General features: G+C 38.4%; 1 protein-coding gene across 1 annotated transcript; it reads left to right on the top strand.

Moving 5' to 3' along the window:
• Window positions 1-11,801: 11,801 nt before the first annotated feature.
• LOC132600752 (F-box/kelch-repeat protein At5g26960) lies at window positions 11,802-15,717 on the top strand. Its single transcript, XM_060314115.1, has 2 exons — window positions 11,802-13,080; window positions 13,858-15,717. Exons 1-2 carry the CDS (start codon window positions 11,950-11,952, stop codon window positions 14,353-14,355), a joined length of 1,629 nt encoding a protein of 542 aa, XP_060170098.1. The 5' UTR covers window positions 11,802-11,949; the 3' UTR covers window positions 14,356-15,717.
• Window positions 15,718-16,352: the final 635 nt, after the last annotated feature.

Raw genomic sequence — 16,352 nt, 5'->3', positions numbered from 1 at the left:
GATCGTACCAATTGGAGTCCATGGACGGACAGTGTCTGCGTAATAACTGGAACGTGGCCCATCTGAAGAGATACTACTGCTAAGATATGGTCTCCCCGTATTCCCTTATTAACTTTTCTCTTTTGCAGGAAGTCAAGAGCGGGATAAAATTAGAATCTAGGCCTGAAAACACGTGTTGCACTCTTTTCCTTAGTACGGTTTTGTCCCAAAATGGGTTTTCCGACAAGGTTTTTAATGAGGCAACAAGTACAACGTGTTACTTAACAAATATGAAGGGCGAGTATCCGAATACCCGATATCACATCCTCTGATTGCGGACATAATAGCACTCACCCGACCTCGGAACTCGGATAAGTGCTAGGGGAGTACTATGCCCACACCGAAGATGACCCCGATCAAAGTAGACGGAGAAGCTCAACACTTGTTACGGCAAAACTGAGGCCTGGCCACCGTCCATAGCCTTCGATGTAAGGACCAAACGATCATAATGAATCGTGTCCCATTTAGCATTTGCTACGACAAAACTGAGGCCCGGCCACCGGCCATAGCCTTCGATTTAAGGACCAAACGATCATAACGAATCGTGTCCCATTTTACATTTGCTACGGCTAAGGAAGGAAAAGTTAAAATTCTCATATATACAAACATTGTGCAAACACAAAGATATCAAAAGTTGGGATAACAGCTTTCTGTTAAATATACTTTGTCCGGTTGATAACTACCGTATTTCGATACTGCCTCATTCGCATACCCTACGCCGGGTACTGTGGTCGAAATTCGACAAAGGCAACGAGATCACAATGATCCAAGCCAAAATTTGATAAGCCACCGGCCCCAAAATGTCGGATAAAACCTACGGGCACGATGAATTAACGACTACGAGTCGACTTGTCTTAGAACGGACCAACAACTATAGCAAAAACAATAGCGAGCATTCAAACGAAGAAACAGGAAAAGAACATTCTTTATATATACAAGGGGTGCTTTTTACATTAAAAATCAAAATCCTACGAAGGCAAAAAAACAAAAACAGAAGAAGAAGCACAAGCCCTATGCTATCCGGCATGACTAGAGGTGGAAGAGTGCTCGGACTCGGTCCGCTCAGAGTCGACTGACTCGGACCCGAGAGCACGATTGGCTTCCTCCTCCATCCTCTTGGCCTCGAGTATCAGGGCCGGAAGATCCGAAAGGCCGTGCTCGGCTTGCTCGAGGGTGATCCGCCGAGACTTTCACTTCTCATAATCGGCAACAATAGAAGTATGAGCCTCGGCCGCCTCAACACTTCTCCAGGTTTCTTCCAAGTCGGCCTCAGCCTTGGCCAGTTTTGGCTCCAGATCAGCCCGGTTCTCCTCAAGGACACTTATCCTACCGATGGCTGCCTCTAGCTCGGCCTTAAGGCCGTCATTGGCAATAACCGTCTCCTCGAGCTCAGCTCTTGGGCCTCCACATATCCGAGACCGCTCCTCGGCTTTTTCCTCGAACACCCTCCTGCGCTCGTTGGACAAAGCAGCCTTGGACTCTAGCTGCCGGTTCCTCTCGACCAAGCCCGTAGCATCAGCCTTCACCGAGTCCAGTTCCCCCCGGAGTTGGGAAACCGTGGCCTCGAGCTAATCTAGCCTCAAGGAAAACTGGGCTTTATCCTGGCTAAGGCCGATCTTGTCAGCCTCAAGGCTCCGGTTATAATCGGTCATAGCAGCCAGTTCACTCTTCAAATGACGGTTTTCGTCCTTAGTCGTGTCGAGCTCAGGACGGAGGTTGGCCAGCACGACCGCCCGGTTCAACTCTTCCTCTTTCTCCCGAAGAAGGTGCTGGTATTTCTCCGTTTCTCGGCCCTGGGCGTCCAGCTGCCCTCGAAGATCGTTTATCTCGTGTTGGGCATGGATGAAGGCTTCATTGACCAGCACCACACTCTGCAGGTAAAACAAGTTAGAAAACTTAGGCAAAGTAAGGATAAAATCCTCAGATGAATTATACAAGGGTGGCTAAGAATCTTACCCGGTTGCCCGCATGCATACCCTCCTTAATGAGGCACTGCCAAGTGAGCCCGGTCATTTTGCGCCTGTCTGAGTCAGAGACAAGGGGTCGCAAATAGCTCGCTACGCCCACCGGACGCGATAGAAAGCTGCAGTCCTCGGGGACGGTGACTACGGCCGATCCGGTTCTCCTTGGCTCCACGCTCGGGGCCGGGAAGATATCCACCAAGCTATCCCTGGCACCAGACTCGGAGATCCTGTTGGCCGGCCTCGTGGCCCGAGGAATAGGGAGATGACCAAAGCCCGAAGCTTCGCCGGTAGTAGGGGGAGTGCTCGAGAACATATCATCGAAATCATCCACCCGCGGAGCCGGGGTAGATGAACTTGGAGCAGCCCCAATGTTTTCGGCCAGGGCCGGGGGCTTCACTCTCCGGTATTGGGACGGTTCTTTGATCGGCTCCAACAGCAGCCGCTTCCCCGGATCCCCTTTTTCTTTGCAAGGGAGTATCTTCCGAAGAAGTTTCACCTGAAATGTCGACAAAGTCAATCGACCGAAGAGGAGCCGGGGAAAGTATTTCTTCCACACCTGAATGTGGAGCAGGAACCAAGAGACCTTCGCCGATAGAAGGAAGGGGTGGAACGGAGACCGCCTCTTCCGGTATTGGAGCCACGGAGGGAATGGAGCCGACTCTCCGGATAATGATGTCGGGCTTCGTCTCTTCCCTTGAAGACCGAGCAACGCTTCTTGCTTTCTTCCTTTTTGGCGTCTGCCTCTTTTCGGAGGGCCGTTTTCTTTTTGCAGCGTCGGCGAGAACACGGGAAGAACCCGCTGTGTCAAACTCGGACGCCGGTGCTGGGGGACCGGTCCCCGACTCCGATCTGGGGGCTACCGAGCCCTTAGGCAAACCTGAAAAAAATAAGATGTTAGCGAAGGTCGAAGGTGGAACAAATAAAGGAGGAAGTAACAGAATAGAAGTAGAAGGCTACCGTGGTTCTGGGCGACCCATCGACCACGTGACAGGTGGGCCCATGTCCGGTCGTCATAAGGATGCTGGTTGAGAAGTACAGTAACCCAATCACTCAGATCCCGAATGACCGGAGGAACATACCCATTGGCTGACAAAAGTAAGGAAGAAACAGTGAGAAAGCGGAATCAAAACTTGACGAAGCAATGCTAAAGCAGTTATTCGAGACTTCGGACTTACGCTTGTTATTCCACTTCTCCGGGAAGGGCATGTGTTCGGCTGGAATAATGTCCTCGGTCTTCACCCGGACGTATCGCTCCAACCATCCCCGGTCTCTGTCTTCATCCATTTTTTAGAAGAATGGATTCCGGCTGCATTTGGCCAGCTTCATTACACCGCCCCGGAACAGCCTCGGGGAATATAGGCGTATCAGGTGGGCCAGTGTGAACTCCTTCCCGGCATTGTTGGCCAACAACTGGAGACACGTTACGACCCTCCAAACGTTTGGGCCGATCTGAGCCAATGTAACGCCGTAAATCCGGCACATGTCGAAAATGACCGGATCCACCGGAGGGTCGAGTTTGAGCGTGAAGGGGTATGTGTAAACATACAGAAACCCTTCATGATGGTCGGTAACAGATTCATCTGGCCCAGGGGCAAAAACTCGAACTAGACGGGTGTCCCACCCGCAATCGGCCCGGACTATGTCGAGCTTCTCCTCGGTAATAGATGAGGGATACCGCCTCAAGTCGAATCCCCTGTCTGAAACGGAGGAAGGCTTTTCGGCCTCAAGATCTTTGTTGAAGTTGAATTTAGCCGGTATGATATCCGAAGCCGTGGGTTCGAATTTAGCCGGAGACGCAGGCTCAGCCCCCGGGGACGACACCGGGGGAGCATCATGGGAAGTGGATTCGAACATCTTGAAAATAAGAAAGAAAGAAGGTTGAAGAGAGGAATTTAAGAAGAACAAAGGAACTGATGGTTCGAGGAGAGGCAAAGTGTGAAACAGCGACGCTCGAGCAAAGAATATTCGACATAAATGGTGACAAAGTTGGTTCTTTTGCACGTAGTATGAAGTAATGAATCAATAGGCAGACCAAATGTGGAGTTAATTGTGTGTGGTGCAAGTGGAAAAAACGCAGAAATGAAGTGGAGTTGAAGAAGTTGCAGAGCGTGAAAATGGTAAAGTGAAGGGGTAAAGGGCCTTATATAGGCATGGAAGAGGAACGGTTACCGAGGATGACCAATCAGACGGCGCCACGTGCCCCCATAATTAATACGAAGCGACTCGAAATGACGTGAAAAAGGCGGTTGACAGAAGTGGACCACCAGGGGCGAGACACGTGGCCGATAAAAGGGGATGCATTACGCAACCGTTCCCGCCAAAATGCGAAGATAACGACAAGCTGACAGAACCACCGGTTTAGGAAGGTATCCACTCCCCGTTACTCCGATAGATCGGAGATCCGGGAAGTGTGGGGGCTATCTGTATACGGTAAAAACCGGATATGAGGAACCGGAGGAAGGAATGAGAATGTGCCGGATACTATTCGCCCACCGGGGTAATGCTTGGGCCGGAGCTGAGCGAGGGCACCGACCGACCTGCCTTCGACTTCGTTGAAACGGCCAAGTCCGATGACCCGAGCATTCATGGCCGTTGGTCCGTATAGCTATCGGTCCGAGTAGCCGTTGGTCCGTGTGGCCATTGCATGCGGGCCACGCGCCAGTAGCGTCCTGTCATGGTCAACTACCCATCATGCGTGTGTCAGACGGCGCCGTCAGTCTAATCCTACCAAACCCGTGCAGAGCTGTCCTTGTTACTATTATTTTATTAGTTCACATTATATGAGACTCATGGAGGTCACACTATAAATAGGGCACATCCCCCTCCTTTGTAAGGGTTGGCTCCTTTTACTTTCCAAGAATATTCATAATAGAAGAGTTCATCTATACAATCTCTCTCTCATATCTGATTCGGCCAAGACTATTTGTTTTCATTTATATTGTGTTTCTTCCATCAAGTGTTTCATATTGTTCATAAACGTTTACATTCATAGCAAATCGCCATCACTAGCCGTTTTATTAAAGAACCCTCATATACCTATTTTCTCTACCTAATATTCATCAAGACACAAGCACATATCCTATACCTACTTACAAATTTGATTGATTATCCGAATCCGGGGTAAACAAAAGCATCACTAGATTTTGCTAGAATCTGATGCTATGTTAGATTAATACCATTTGTTTGTCAAGAGAATAAAGCCGCTAGCACCAAAAATAACTAGTGCAAACCATATTGATGTTCAAGACATACAAACTGTAATTTTTCAACATTATGGGTTTGAATTTTGAATCATATCACAATCCGTTTGGTTTACTGTGTATAAACTCTTACTATTTCTACTTAGGGCCCGTTAAGCCATGATTTTAAATCGAATTTTGTTCGGACATGTAATTGGTTCTCTCAAGTTATATTTTTTCTCATAAACATGAAACCTCATAATTTGTAAAAACTATTAAAACTTCCCCAACTCTTATACAATCTTATCAAATGAGTAAATCATAGTTCATAAATAAGGTATCGAAATATCCTAAGGCGCTACATTAATAAATTACATATCTCTATATATTCCTTTTATAAATAAATGCTCGCGATTATATGTTATTACAAACTTTCAAATACACATAAATTTACAAAGATCCACTTTCAAAAATCAACAATAGTAGTGACTAGCCATTCTTTAATATAATCCTTCCACATGATACATGCAAACTCTTCACGTCGAGCATGAGTCTTTTTTTACAAAATATAAAAAGATGGGTCTTGTTTTACAAGATATAAACTTATAGATCAAGTTTTACATTAAAAAAAAATTGAAATCACGATTTGGAATTCCAAATAATACTTTTTGGAGTATTTGGGATTTGAAATCATGATTGGAATTTAAAGTTGAAATTTTGTGCAGATTTCATAAACAAAGGCTGATGTGAAATTAAAATATGAAATTAGCCTCCCAAATTCTATACCCAAACGCCTACTTAGTATATTTTTTGGGAAAACTACATAATTGCCCATCAAAGACAATCTAATTACCCTTGCCCACCCATCAAACTAAGAGCCCGTTTGGATTGGCTTATTTTTTGGTTTTTTAGGTGTTTGGTAAAGCAGTTTATAGGCTAAAAAAAAAGTGCTTAGAATAAGTCAAAAAAATAAGTTGGAATGGCCTAACTTTTTTTTTTTTTTGCTTGTAAGCTATTTTTTAGTCAAATCAGCTTATAAGATACTTTTTTTAAGTTGTACTTTCCTACCCGTTAATTGTTTCTTTCTTCTGTGGGTAATTGCTTCTTTTTTTCTCCTTTTAATTTTCTCATTTTTTTTCTTGATTTTTTCTCCTTTTCTCTGCATTTTTTTATCAAATCATATTATTCTTTTTTTTTTCACCATAATCTGCTTCCATACATAACTTTGGCTTAGTCCTCTATGATACCAACTCAGTATATATCATATAATGACACAGTATTGTCGAGGGAAGATTCATTCTTTCAAGAAAACATTCATCAATTCTTACGATACCCACATTTTATATATATCATATACTGTCAGGGTATCACAGAAGACTGGTTCATTGCTTAAAAAAAAGAGCCTAGTCCTCCATAATACCAACCTAATATATATCATATACTCACGAGGTATCCTTTAAGAAAAACACGCTCTTCATTCCTCTATGATATCACATAGTTATGATATACTAACATGGTATCATAGACATTTTTTTGCGTGGATTGCCCTTCTTTTGGGGGGTCTTTAAATTTTGTCCCTCAAATTGGTGGTCTTTAAGTTTTGCCCTTCTCTTGAAAAGGTGGCTGAAAATACTGAGGTTCTGGGTTCGAACTCCCGCTCAGGCATAAAAATAAAAATAATTTCGCAAGGCAAGGCTTTGAGAAAAGTCTGCCTTATGCCGCATAGGTTGCCTTAAGGCATAACTTAAAGTTTGCCTTATAAGACAACCTATGCCGTATCCGGCATAACTTTAGTTATGCCGTAAGATAACTTATGTTGTCTCCGACAGAGGTTGCCATAAGGCATAACTAAAAGTTTGCCTTATAAGGCAACCTCTGTCGAATCCGGCAGAGCTCTAGTTATGTCTTAAGGCAACCTATGCCGCATAAGATATACTTTTCCAGAAGCCTTGCCTTGCGATTTTTTTTTTTTTAATTTTTATGCTTGAGCCAGAGTTCGAACCCAGAACTTCATGTATTCTAGGCGAAGGGCAAGAATTAAAGACCAGCAATTTGAGGGATAAAAATTAAAGACCACCCCAAATAAGGGGCATTCCTGCTAATTGCCCTATCATAGAGGACATGTTCATTTTTTTCAACAAAAAAAAAATGAAAAACGGAGTGGAGTTTAAGCTAAATTTTGGGCAAGGGGGCCAAGGCCTTTATTGTATCTTGGACCACTTAGGCTTTTGCTGACCAGCCCAGTTTCTACTGTTCCTTCTTTCTTTTGGTTTTTGCTTTTAATTTTCCCTCTCCTCTTAAGTTTTGTTTTTATTAAGGTAACATAATAATAATGATGAGGAAACAAATCAATGATAACCATGAAATAAACAAAAACAATAATACAAATATAATAAATAACATGAGGTGAAATGATAGTAAAGAGTGATGGTAACAAAATAAATGACTTATGTGGTTCTAGTAATATTCTTTCCATATATTTTAATTTATGTGTCTTATTTCTCTTAGTCTACTTAAAAATAATGTCAGCTTTTATATTTAATAATACATTAATTTTAATATTTTATATAGTATGTTTAAGACTATAAAATTTAAAAATTATTTTTATTTTATTATGCACATATTTAATTTAAAATCATAATATCTAAAAATTTAAATTATATCTACAGTTAAATTAAGATACATAAAATGAAATAACGAACGAATAATGTGATGATAGAAATGAAAGCAAAATTCAAATGTAAAATAATAAAAGGAAATAGTCCGGGTTAGGAGGGACAAAATTAACATCTTGTGATGGGGAATGATGAGAGAGACGACACCATTTGACTTTATGTGTTGGTGAAATCATATTGTAAAAGAAATTAATAAGATATTAAAAAAAATTAGAAAAACAATGTTCATTAGTTGTTGTTTTTACTTACTTTTGTTGTATTGGTGTGGACTGTTGTGTCACATGAGAACAGTAACCTATGGCATAAATCCAAGCCAATCACGTGAATTCTTATTATACTCTCACGTGCTTCTTACTCTTTTTTTTTTTTCTACGGTACTCGATACGTGAATTGGACCTGATTAAATTAAGATTCAAGTTGAGAAATTTCACATTGGGAGAAAAACATTCCCTAACAAGCCGATTCTGTATCTAGAAAGATTCAAACCCGAGACTTCTGATTAAAAGAAGTACTTACCACTCACTGCTCTTGTTGAGATTCAATAATTTAATTTCGTCTCAAAAGTTTCATTTAGGACAAAGCACTTTATATCAAAAACCGATATCCCCAGCAAGAGCGGATGTACTATTTACTATATGTGTTTGACATAATACAATTGCTTTGATTCAAACTCTGTATATGTCTTTAAAACTTCATTTAATATATATATATATATGTATATATATATATATATATAGAACCCTAACCTCAAGTGTTCTGAATTCATAGCTCATAAATTGCATACCCTAAATCCGACTTGAATTTTTTATACTAGAAGCAGAAACCACTGATTAAAATAGAGAAATTATATTTACCACCACACCGTAATCTTTGATTCTAGTACTTTCTACTGATGATACCCATGCATAGTTGCGCCCTTTTGGTTAGTCATTTGAAGGAGTAATTATTGTTTAACGGAAATTCGTAATCTCAAACAATTACTATAATTTTTAGAATAGTTGATTAAAACATTCATATTTTTATTTGTCTTTTGATAAACAGTTAGATAATCTGTGACCATATAAAGAAAAAGTGGGCGGAAAAGTAAAATTTCGGTGGGTCGGGTCGTACAAAATAAAAGAGAAAAAAAGTCATCTTTCAATATTATATTAATGCTAAATTTATCTTTAAATAATTTGGTTGTCTGATTAAAAAAATGTCCTATCTAAAAAATGAGGTAATCTAAAAAGTAGATAAAACCACTGTTTATTTCATTTGTATTAAAAGTGTCTTAAATATACATAAGTCCGAAAATGTTGAAAATTTGGACCTTTTAACATAATATGAAATTAATGTGGTGTAAGCACTTGATACAAATAAATATTATTGTATAAATATCTCGATATGCACGTGTTAACTGATTTTTCGAGTGACAACAATAATTTTTCTTCTAATCATGGAGTAATTAAGGAATTATTTATAAAATAAACACAAAATGCTTTAGGAATAATTATAGAAATCATATTAAGGCGTGGTATTGAGGGAAAAACAAATAAGTCAACAGTTTTAGCTAAAGGCATTGAGGAAAAAACAAATAAGTCAAGACATTATGACTCTTTTCAAATAATCATGCAAGAAAAACAATATAAAACTAAACAGAGTCTATAAAATATTTCGAACTACTTAATTAGGTAATGATAGAAATTAACAACTTCTATAAGTCAAGCTTTAAACTTTGACGAGATATAAATCAGATTCACACTCTATTGAGATTCTCAAGATAGGCATGTTTAATTTTATTGTGAATCATTTGATATTAATTCTTATTTGTTGAGGTATTTTTTTCATATCTTATTTAGACGCTCCACAAATATAAATAGTAATCAACTACTTTTAAAGACCTAAGACCCAAAAAAAATTCTTTTAAAGACCCGAGACTTGCAAGTATAAGAAAAAGATGCTCATATGGTGTATATGTCACTCAATTTTTATTGTATTATATTAGAATTATCAAATTATTGCTTTGGAATGTAAAAATCACTTAATTTTATCTAGTATTGTAAAGTCACTAAATTAATTTTTGCAATTACAAAGTCACTCAATGGCATCGAGAATATGTAGAACCATTCTGAGATACGATTTTGCTCCCTGGTTTCTTGGTACTACCATGAGATTCTTATTAGGCTTACTTTCGGCTTAGAAGCATGCCATGAGAATAAGAAGCACTTTGAAACTCTAAGGCAATGAATGTTTTAGGGCGGTCAATGTTTTTTGGAGCCTTCGATCGTGACAAGGTCTTTTGGCATCGTTAGAGGCTTAGAGCCATGTGAAGCTTCACTTTCTTTAGCAGTCATGTGATGATTAAGCTAGGCAAACCAGTAATATAGCTCGGGTGATAATGCAAATGCTTGGTAAGCGTGGTAGCCCCCTCGACATGCTCTTTGGACAAGCAATCAGAAAGTTAATAAGGATCGGAATGAAATATCGTATTATGTATCACATAAAGTCGCTAATAGAAAAAATATAAGACATTTTATACGATACCTCAGCAAAACTGAGTGATCTTTTATTTAACAAGAATAAATGGTTTTTTATATACTTAAACAAATTTAATAATATCTTTTTACAAAAAAATATTTAATAAATTTAATACAATAAGATAAATGTTGAATGATCATATGTAAATATGTAAATTGCCCCTTATATTTATCATGCTGATTCCCATTTTCAGTGGACCAATATTCAGTTAATTTACGTGAGATTACTTAATACTTCAATAAAGAGATCAGTAAAAAGTACTTTACAAGGAAAAGAAAAAAATAAAGAAAAAAACTACACGTGGCACCTTTAACTCCTACCATTGCGGCAAAAGAAACCTCATTTATGAGTGTAAATTAACCTCATTTATGAGTGTAAATCTATCATTTTTGTTTCATTTTCCAGATGTCAAATTCTCATATTTACAAAATCTAATGATCGCAAAATATATATTTTTGTATTAAAAATTAGTAATAACATATAAAAATATCGACTGAGCATTCAATCTCAGAAAATAGTAATTTTAGATCAAAAGTTTTGAACAATCACGAATAATTTAGGTCTTGTTACTGAATGAGATAGTAAGTACCGTTTCATGTTAACCAAAAATATTAAATTTAAACTTTAGGAATGAAGTTATAATCGCAGGAAACGATATTCCAAAGCGAGCTTGAATCCGAAGTAATCTAAGTTCAAAGTTAATGATTGAATGATAAATCAACAAAAAGAAGTGAACACTATACATTAGTTTGAAATAGCAATAGCATACAAAGATAATGAGTGAGCACTAATCTTAGAAAGCGTCAATTCTAATTAAAGGCTTTGAAAAATCATAATTTAAAAATTATGTGTTCTCTATTAGATGGGATAGTAAGCATACATTATCGTTAATCATAGACTTTTGGGTTCAAGCTTGGAAATATGGCTTCCTTTGATAAGAATAGCTTTAATCTCAAGCGAACTTTGCGACTTGTCAGAGTCCTAAAATTGATACTGAACTTCGAATAGAAAATCAATAAAAAATTCATCCGTTCAATTTATGTGATGGTTTTCGCTTTTCGAAAATTAATTTGATTAAATTTTAAAATTAAATTGGATTATATTAACTAAATATTTTAATATTAAATTGATATATTTGAAAAATGCATGAAAAGTACAATAAGTCGTTCACATCATTTTGGTAAAAAAATACATACAATTTGAATTTCGAGAATAAAAAAATATCTCATGAATTGAGACGGATGGAGTATGCACTCTGCGTTAGTTTGTTGTACCTTGTTCTATTGGATACCGGTGGACAATCAATTTTTTTTAAAAAAAAAAAAAACGTGAGCATTATGCATTAGTTTGTTGTACCTTATACTATAATAATAATACTTGTACAAGCCATATCCCAAATAAATATTGGATTTTTCACCATAGATTCAGGTTATAGGATGAGGAAGGGACCTACTCTTTCCCTTAATTGGAACAAAAAGCTCAGTCCTTCTAAACTGAGCCCTCAACAAATCTTCACAAAACCTGAAAGCAATTTGTAGAAAAAAGCACAAAAAAAAAGTTCCCCTTTTTCCATTGATGTCTGATAGCTGTAACTCTCGTCATTTTTCATGGCTAATGAAATCTTGTTTTCCCAATACACAAGACCCACCACCCCACCAACCTACCCCCACCATTTTAACCACCACTATTTCTTCACTACCAGATGAACTTCTTCTTGAATGTTTATCAAGAGTTACTGATTCTTCACTTCCTTCATTGCCTTTAGTTTGTTCTCGTTGGTCTCACCTTCTTGATTCTCCGACTTTTCACCTTCTCCGTCACCGGAATAACCTTTTACAATTTACCCTTTTCGCCTTTTCGATTTCTAACGGAACTCTTTTAACCGCTAGTTACAACGTATCCAGTGTAATCCCACGAATAGGGTCTGAGGAGGGTAGACTGGACGCGGACCTTACATCTAATTTGGGAGTTAGAGAGACTGTTTTCGATATACCCTCGGCTAGTGTCAGATTGAACAATACTTACAACAACAACAACCCCAATGTAGGAGAGGGTAGAGCGTACGTAGGTTTGATCCCTATCTTGGGAGGTACAGAAGTTGTTTCCGATAGATACTTAGCTAGATTGAACAACAACTATAACAACAATAACATACCGAGTGTAATCCCACGAATGGGGTTTGGTGAGGGTAGAGAGACTCTTTCTGATAGATCCTCGGCTAGATTGAACAATAATTACAACAACATACCGAGTTTAATTTCAAGAATGGGGTTTGGGGAGGGTAGAGAGACTGTTTTCGACAGATGCTCGGCTCGATTAAACAATAATTCCACATGGAAAATTTGTTCTTTTGAACAACATGGGTCTTTATATTCTTTGTTTTCACATTTTCGTTTATCAGCAATTGGTCGGAAAATCTACGTTATTGGTCGGACAGCTATGTTAAGGTGTGACACGTGGACAGGTAGTGTTGTTCCATTACAAGGGCCTGTTTTTCCTAGGAAGAAATTTGCTGTTGCTGTTGTATGTGGGAAAATATATGTTGCTGGAGGTTGTACAGCGGTGGAGGAGTATGATCCAATGAGTGACACGTGGCGCGTGGTGGCTAACGCGCCGAGGAAAAGGTATGGGTGTGTTGGCGCGTCGGTTGATGGTGTGTTTTATATCATCGGTGGACTCAAACTCAGCAGCGCGTCGGGAAATGATGTAATATTTTTAAGATTCTTTTTCTATTCTACAGTATCTCCTTCTTTCCTACTACATATTTGCTTTCTCTTATTTGTGTTCTTTTTATTTGTCCTTCTAAAACTTGCTGGTTACTATATTTAATTTTGCTCATTCCGGTATCCTCTAATTAAATAGAGGTATGTTTATTTAATTTTGGAAAAATATTTTACACCGCTTAACTAGATTCTTAGGGCTCATTTGACCATGAAAATTGTGAAATTTGAAAGAAATTAATTTTTTGTTTTCAAAGTGAAAAATGACAGTACTACTTATTTGGAAATTGGAATTGTGTTTCGCCATAAAGGCAAATTGGATTTGTATTTGATTTCCAGAATTCAACTCCGTAAAAAATATTTTTGGCCAAACGGCCACTGAGAAAAGTGTCTAGCAAACTCAATTCAATTCGTGTATTCATTCAAAATATTATCGTAGTACTCCATCTGTCCCAATTTATGTGACACTTTTCGGTTTCCGAGATTCAAACTGCATGAACTTGTAATTTTTCATCAAATTGGTATGAGAAAAGTTGTAGCTTACAGTACTTTTGATGTAATTTTCAAATATATAAATTTAAATCTTAAAATATTGAATTAATCTAACCCAATTTAGCTTCAAAGTTTAGTCAATTTAACTCTCGAAAAGCGAAAAATGCTACATAAATTGGGACGGAGGGAGTAATATTTTAATTCCTCACTATTATTATTTTGCCAGGTAGTAATAGTTTTATTATTGTAATTTTATGTTGTTTCCCAACAGCTGGTGGCGCGTGGAACCCGTGCATCGGATGCAGCCCATGTATACGCTAGCTCAATGGATTTATACGATGCTGTTAATGGTGTTTGGTTACGCAGCCGATCCGTTCCTGGAGGCGGCTGCGTGGTGGCAGCATGTGCTGCTGCCGGAGAAATATACATACTTTCCAGCCATGCAGTGGAGCTATCATTCTGGAAATTTAACGGGTCACGAAAATGTACCCGTTTTGGTGAATGGTGTAGGATAAAATCGCCACCATTGCCGGCGCAAGTTAGATTAGACAGTACTGTGAGATTTAGTTGTGTTGGGATTGGAGAGACAGTGATGTTAGTACAAGTAAATGGTTGTATTGATGATTTGTTAAGGCGAAGTGGGAGAATAGAGAGAGGGATGAAGGAAGGGTTGGTGTTGGTTTATGATTGTGTCGTTGGTGAATGGAGCAGAGTTGCTGATTTGCCAGGGGTGATTCGCCGATCTGCTTGTGTCGGTGTTGAGTGCTAATTTATCATTTGTAATTGATCCCATTCACATTGTTGTATGTTATTCTTTAGAAACAATTATCTTTTCTTTTGGGGCGGCACAATAAAATTGGTGGCCTAAAGCTAAATCATTAAAGAAACTTTAATCTTATTTCATAATATGGTGACAGAGATGTACCCGATTTGGTGAATGGTGTACGGTGAGATTTAGTTGTGTTGAGATTGGAGAAAAGATGTTGTTAGTACAAGTAAATGGCTGTATTGATGACTTGTTAAGGAGGAGTGGGAGAGCAGAGAGGAGGATGAAGGAGGGGTTGGTGTTGGTTTATTATTGTGTTGCTGGAGAATGGAGCAGAGCTGCTGATTTGCCGATCTGCCTGTGTCAGTGTTGACTGCTAATTTATCATTTGTAAGTGATCACATTCACATTGTTGTATGTTATTCCTTGAAAAAGTTATCTTTTTCGTCGAGAGCGGCTCAATAAAATTGGTGGCCTAAAGCCAACTCATAAAAGAGGCTTTAAACTTATTTTGTAAGATTCATATACGACCCGACGAGCAACACGTGGCGCGTGGTGGCTAATGCGCCGAGAAAGAGGTATGGTTCAGTCTAGCATTTTGGAAGTTTAATGGGTCACAGAAATGTACCCGATTTAGTTGTGTTGGTATTGGAGATAAGGTGGTATTAGTACAAATTAATGGTTGTATTGATGATTTGTTAGGGAGGAGTGGAAGAATAGAGAGAGGATGAAGGAGGGGTTGGTGTTGGTTTACGACTGTGTCGCTGGAGAATGGAGCAGAGCTGCTGATTTACCGGAGGTGATTCGCCGATCTGCCTGTGCCTTTGTTGAGTGCTAATTTATCATTTGTAATTTATTCCATTGACATTGTTTATGGTATGTTATTCTTTGAAAGACGACTCAATAAAATTAGTGACTTAGCCAAATCATCAAAGAAACTTTGAAGTTGTTTCCCAATGATTCTGAAAATTTAACGGATCACAGAGATGTACCCGATTCAGTGAATGACAGTGAGATTTAGTTGTGTTGGGATTGGAGAAAAGGTGGTTTTAGTACAAATTATTGGTTGTGTTGATGATTTGTTAAGGAGGGAGTGGGAGAATTGAGAGAGGGGTGAAGGAAGGGTTGGGGTTGGTTTATGATTGTGTCGCCGGAGAATGGAGTAGAGGTGTTGATTTGCGTAGGGATTTAGCAGCTCAGTTAGTTGGCTACGTGAATTTTTATCTTATTAGTGAGGATTCAAATCTCACGTTATAATTCCCTTCCCCTACCCTTTATGTAATAAAAATTGTTTTTAAAAAATCAAGAGCTGCTGATTAGCCGGAGGTGATTCGCCGATCAGCCTGTGTTTGTGTTGAGTGCTAATTTCTTCAACTGTTGATTTTTAAATCATAATTCTGTTATAGTGGGTTTATTACTTATTTGTAAGTGATTCCATTAGTATCTACAAACCAATTAAAGAAAAATGAATTACAAAAAGAAAAAAAAACTTATTGCATATTTGCCCCCAACATTAAAATGTAACTCGTACTAAAACTTTTGCAGTTCAACCGTCAATTCAATCAATTTATATGGTTGTATTATTTGATGGAACATACATGTTGAAATTAGTACATTCAAAAGTAAATTGATGGTTATTGCCAAACACAAAGTGTCTATCTGATTATTGCAACATTAAAATGTCTAATAAGCGGTTAGAACCAACTTTAGAGGGCTATCTATAACCCAAAAAGGTTTTTTTTTTTTTTTTTTTTTTTAAATGGAAGGCTATCTGTATATTTAGCCAACTAGTATACGTACCCGCGCGATGCGCGGATCATTTCAAAGAAAAAGAAGCAGATAGAGATAATAGAAACAGATATATATAATTACTTGGTTAGCAAATTCAAATGATTTTCACGCAAATTGGCATTTGTTTTGCTTCATGTTGTTAACTGATTTGTTATGGCTTTGCTTATTTGAATCTGAATTTCTCGTGTTTATTCTTCCACACCCCTATC

Source organism: Lycium barbarum, chromosome 6 (assembly GCF_019175385.1).
Source record: "Lycium barbarum isolate Lr01 chromosome 6, ASM1917538v2, whole genome shotgun sequence".
Lineage (NCBI taxonomy): Eukaryota > Viridiplantae > Streptophyta > Magnoliopsida > Solanales > Solanaceae > Lycium > Lycium barbarum.
The sequence above is the reverse complement of the archived record's forward strand: the minus strand, read 5'-3'. Positions and strand labels throughout refer to the sequence as shown.

Bases quoted from the DNA above. Each gene is read 5' to 3' on its own strand.
- LOC132600752 (XM_060314115.1), top strand. From the start codon at position 11,950: ATGTCTGATAGCTGTAACTCTCGTCATTTTTCATGGCTAATGAAATCT. The intron at 13,081-13,857 runs GTAATATTTTTA...GTTTCCCAACAG, and splicing joins GCAGCGCGTCGGGAAATGAT to CTGGTGGCGCGTGGAACCCG.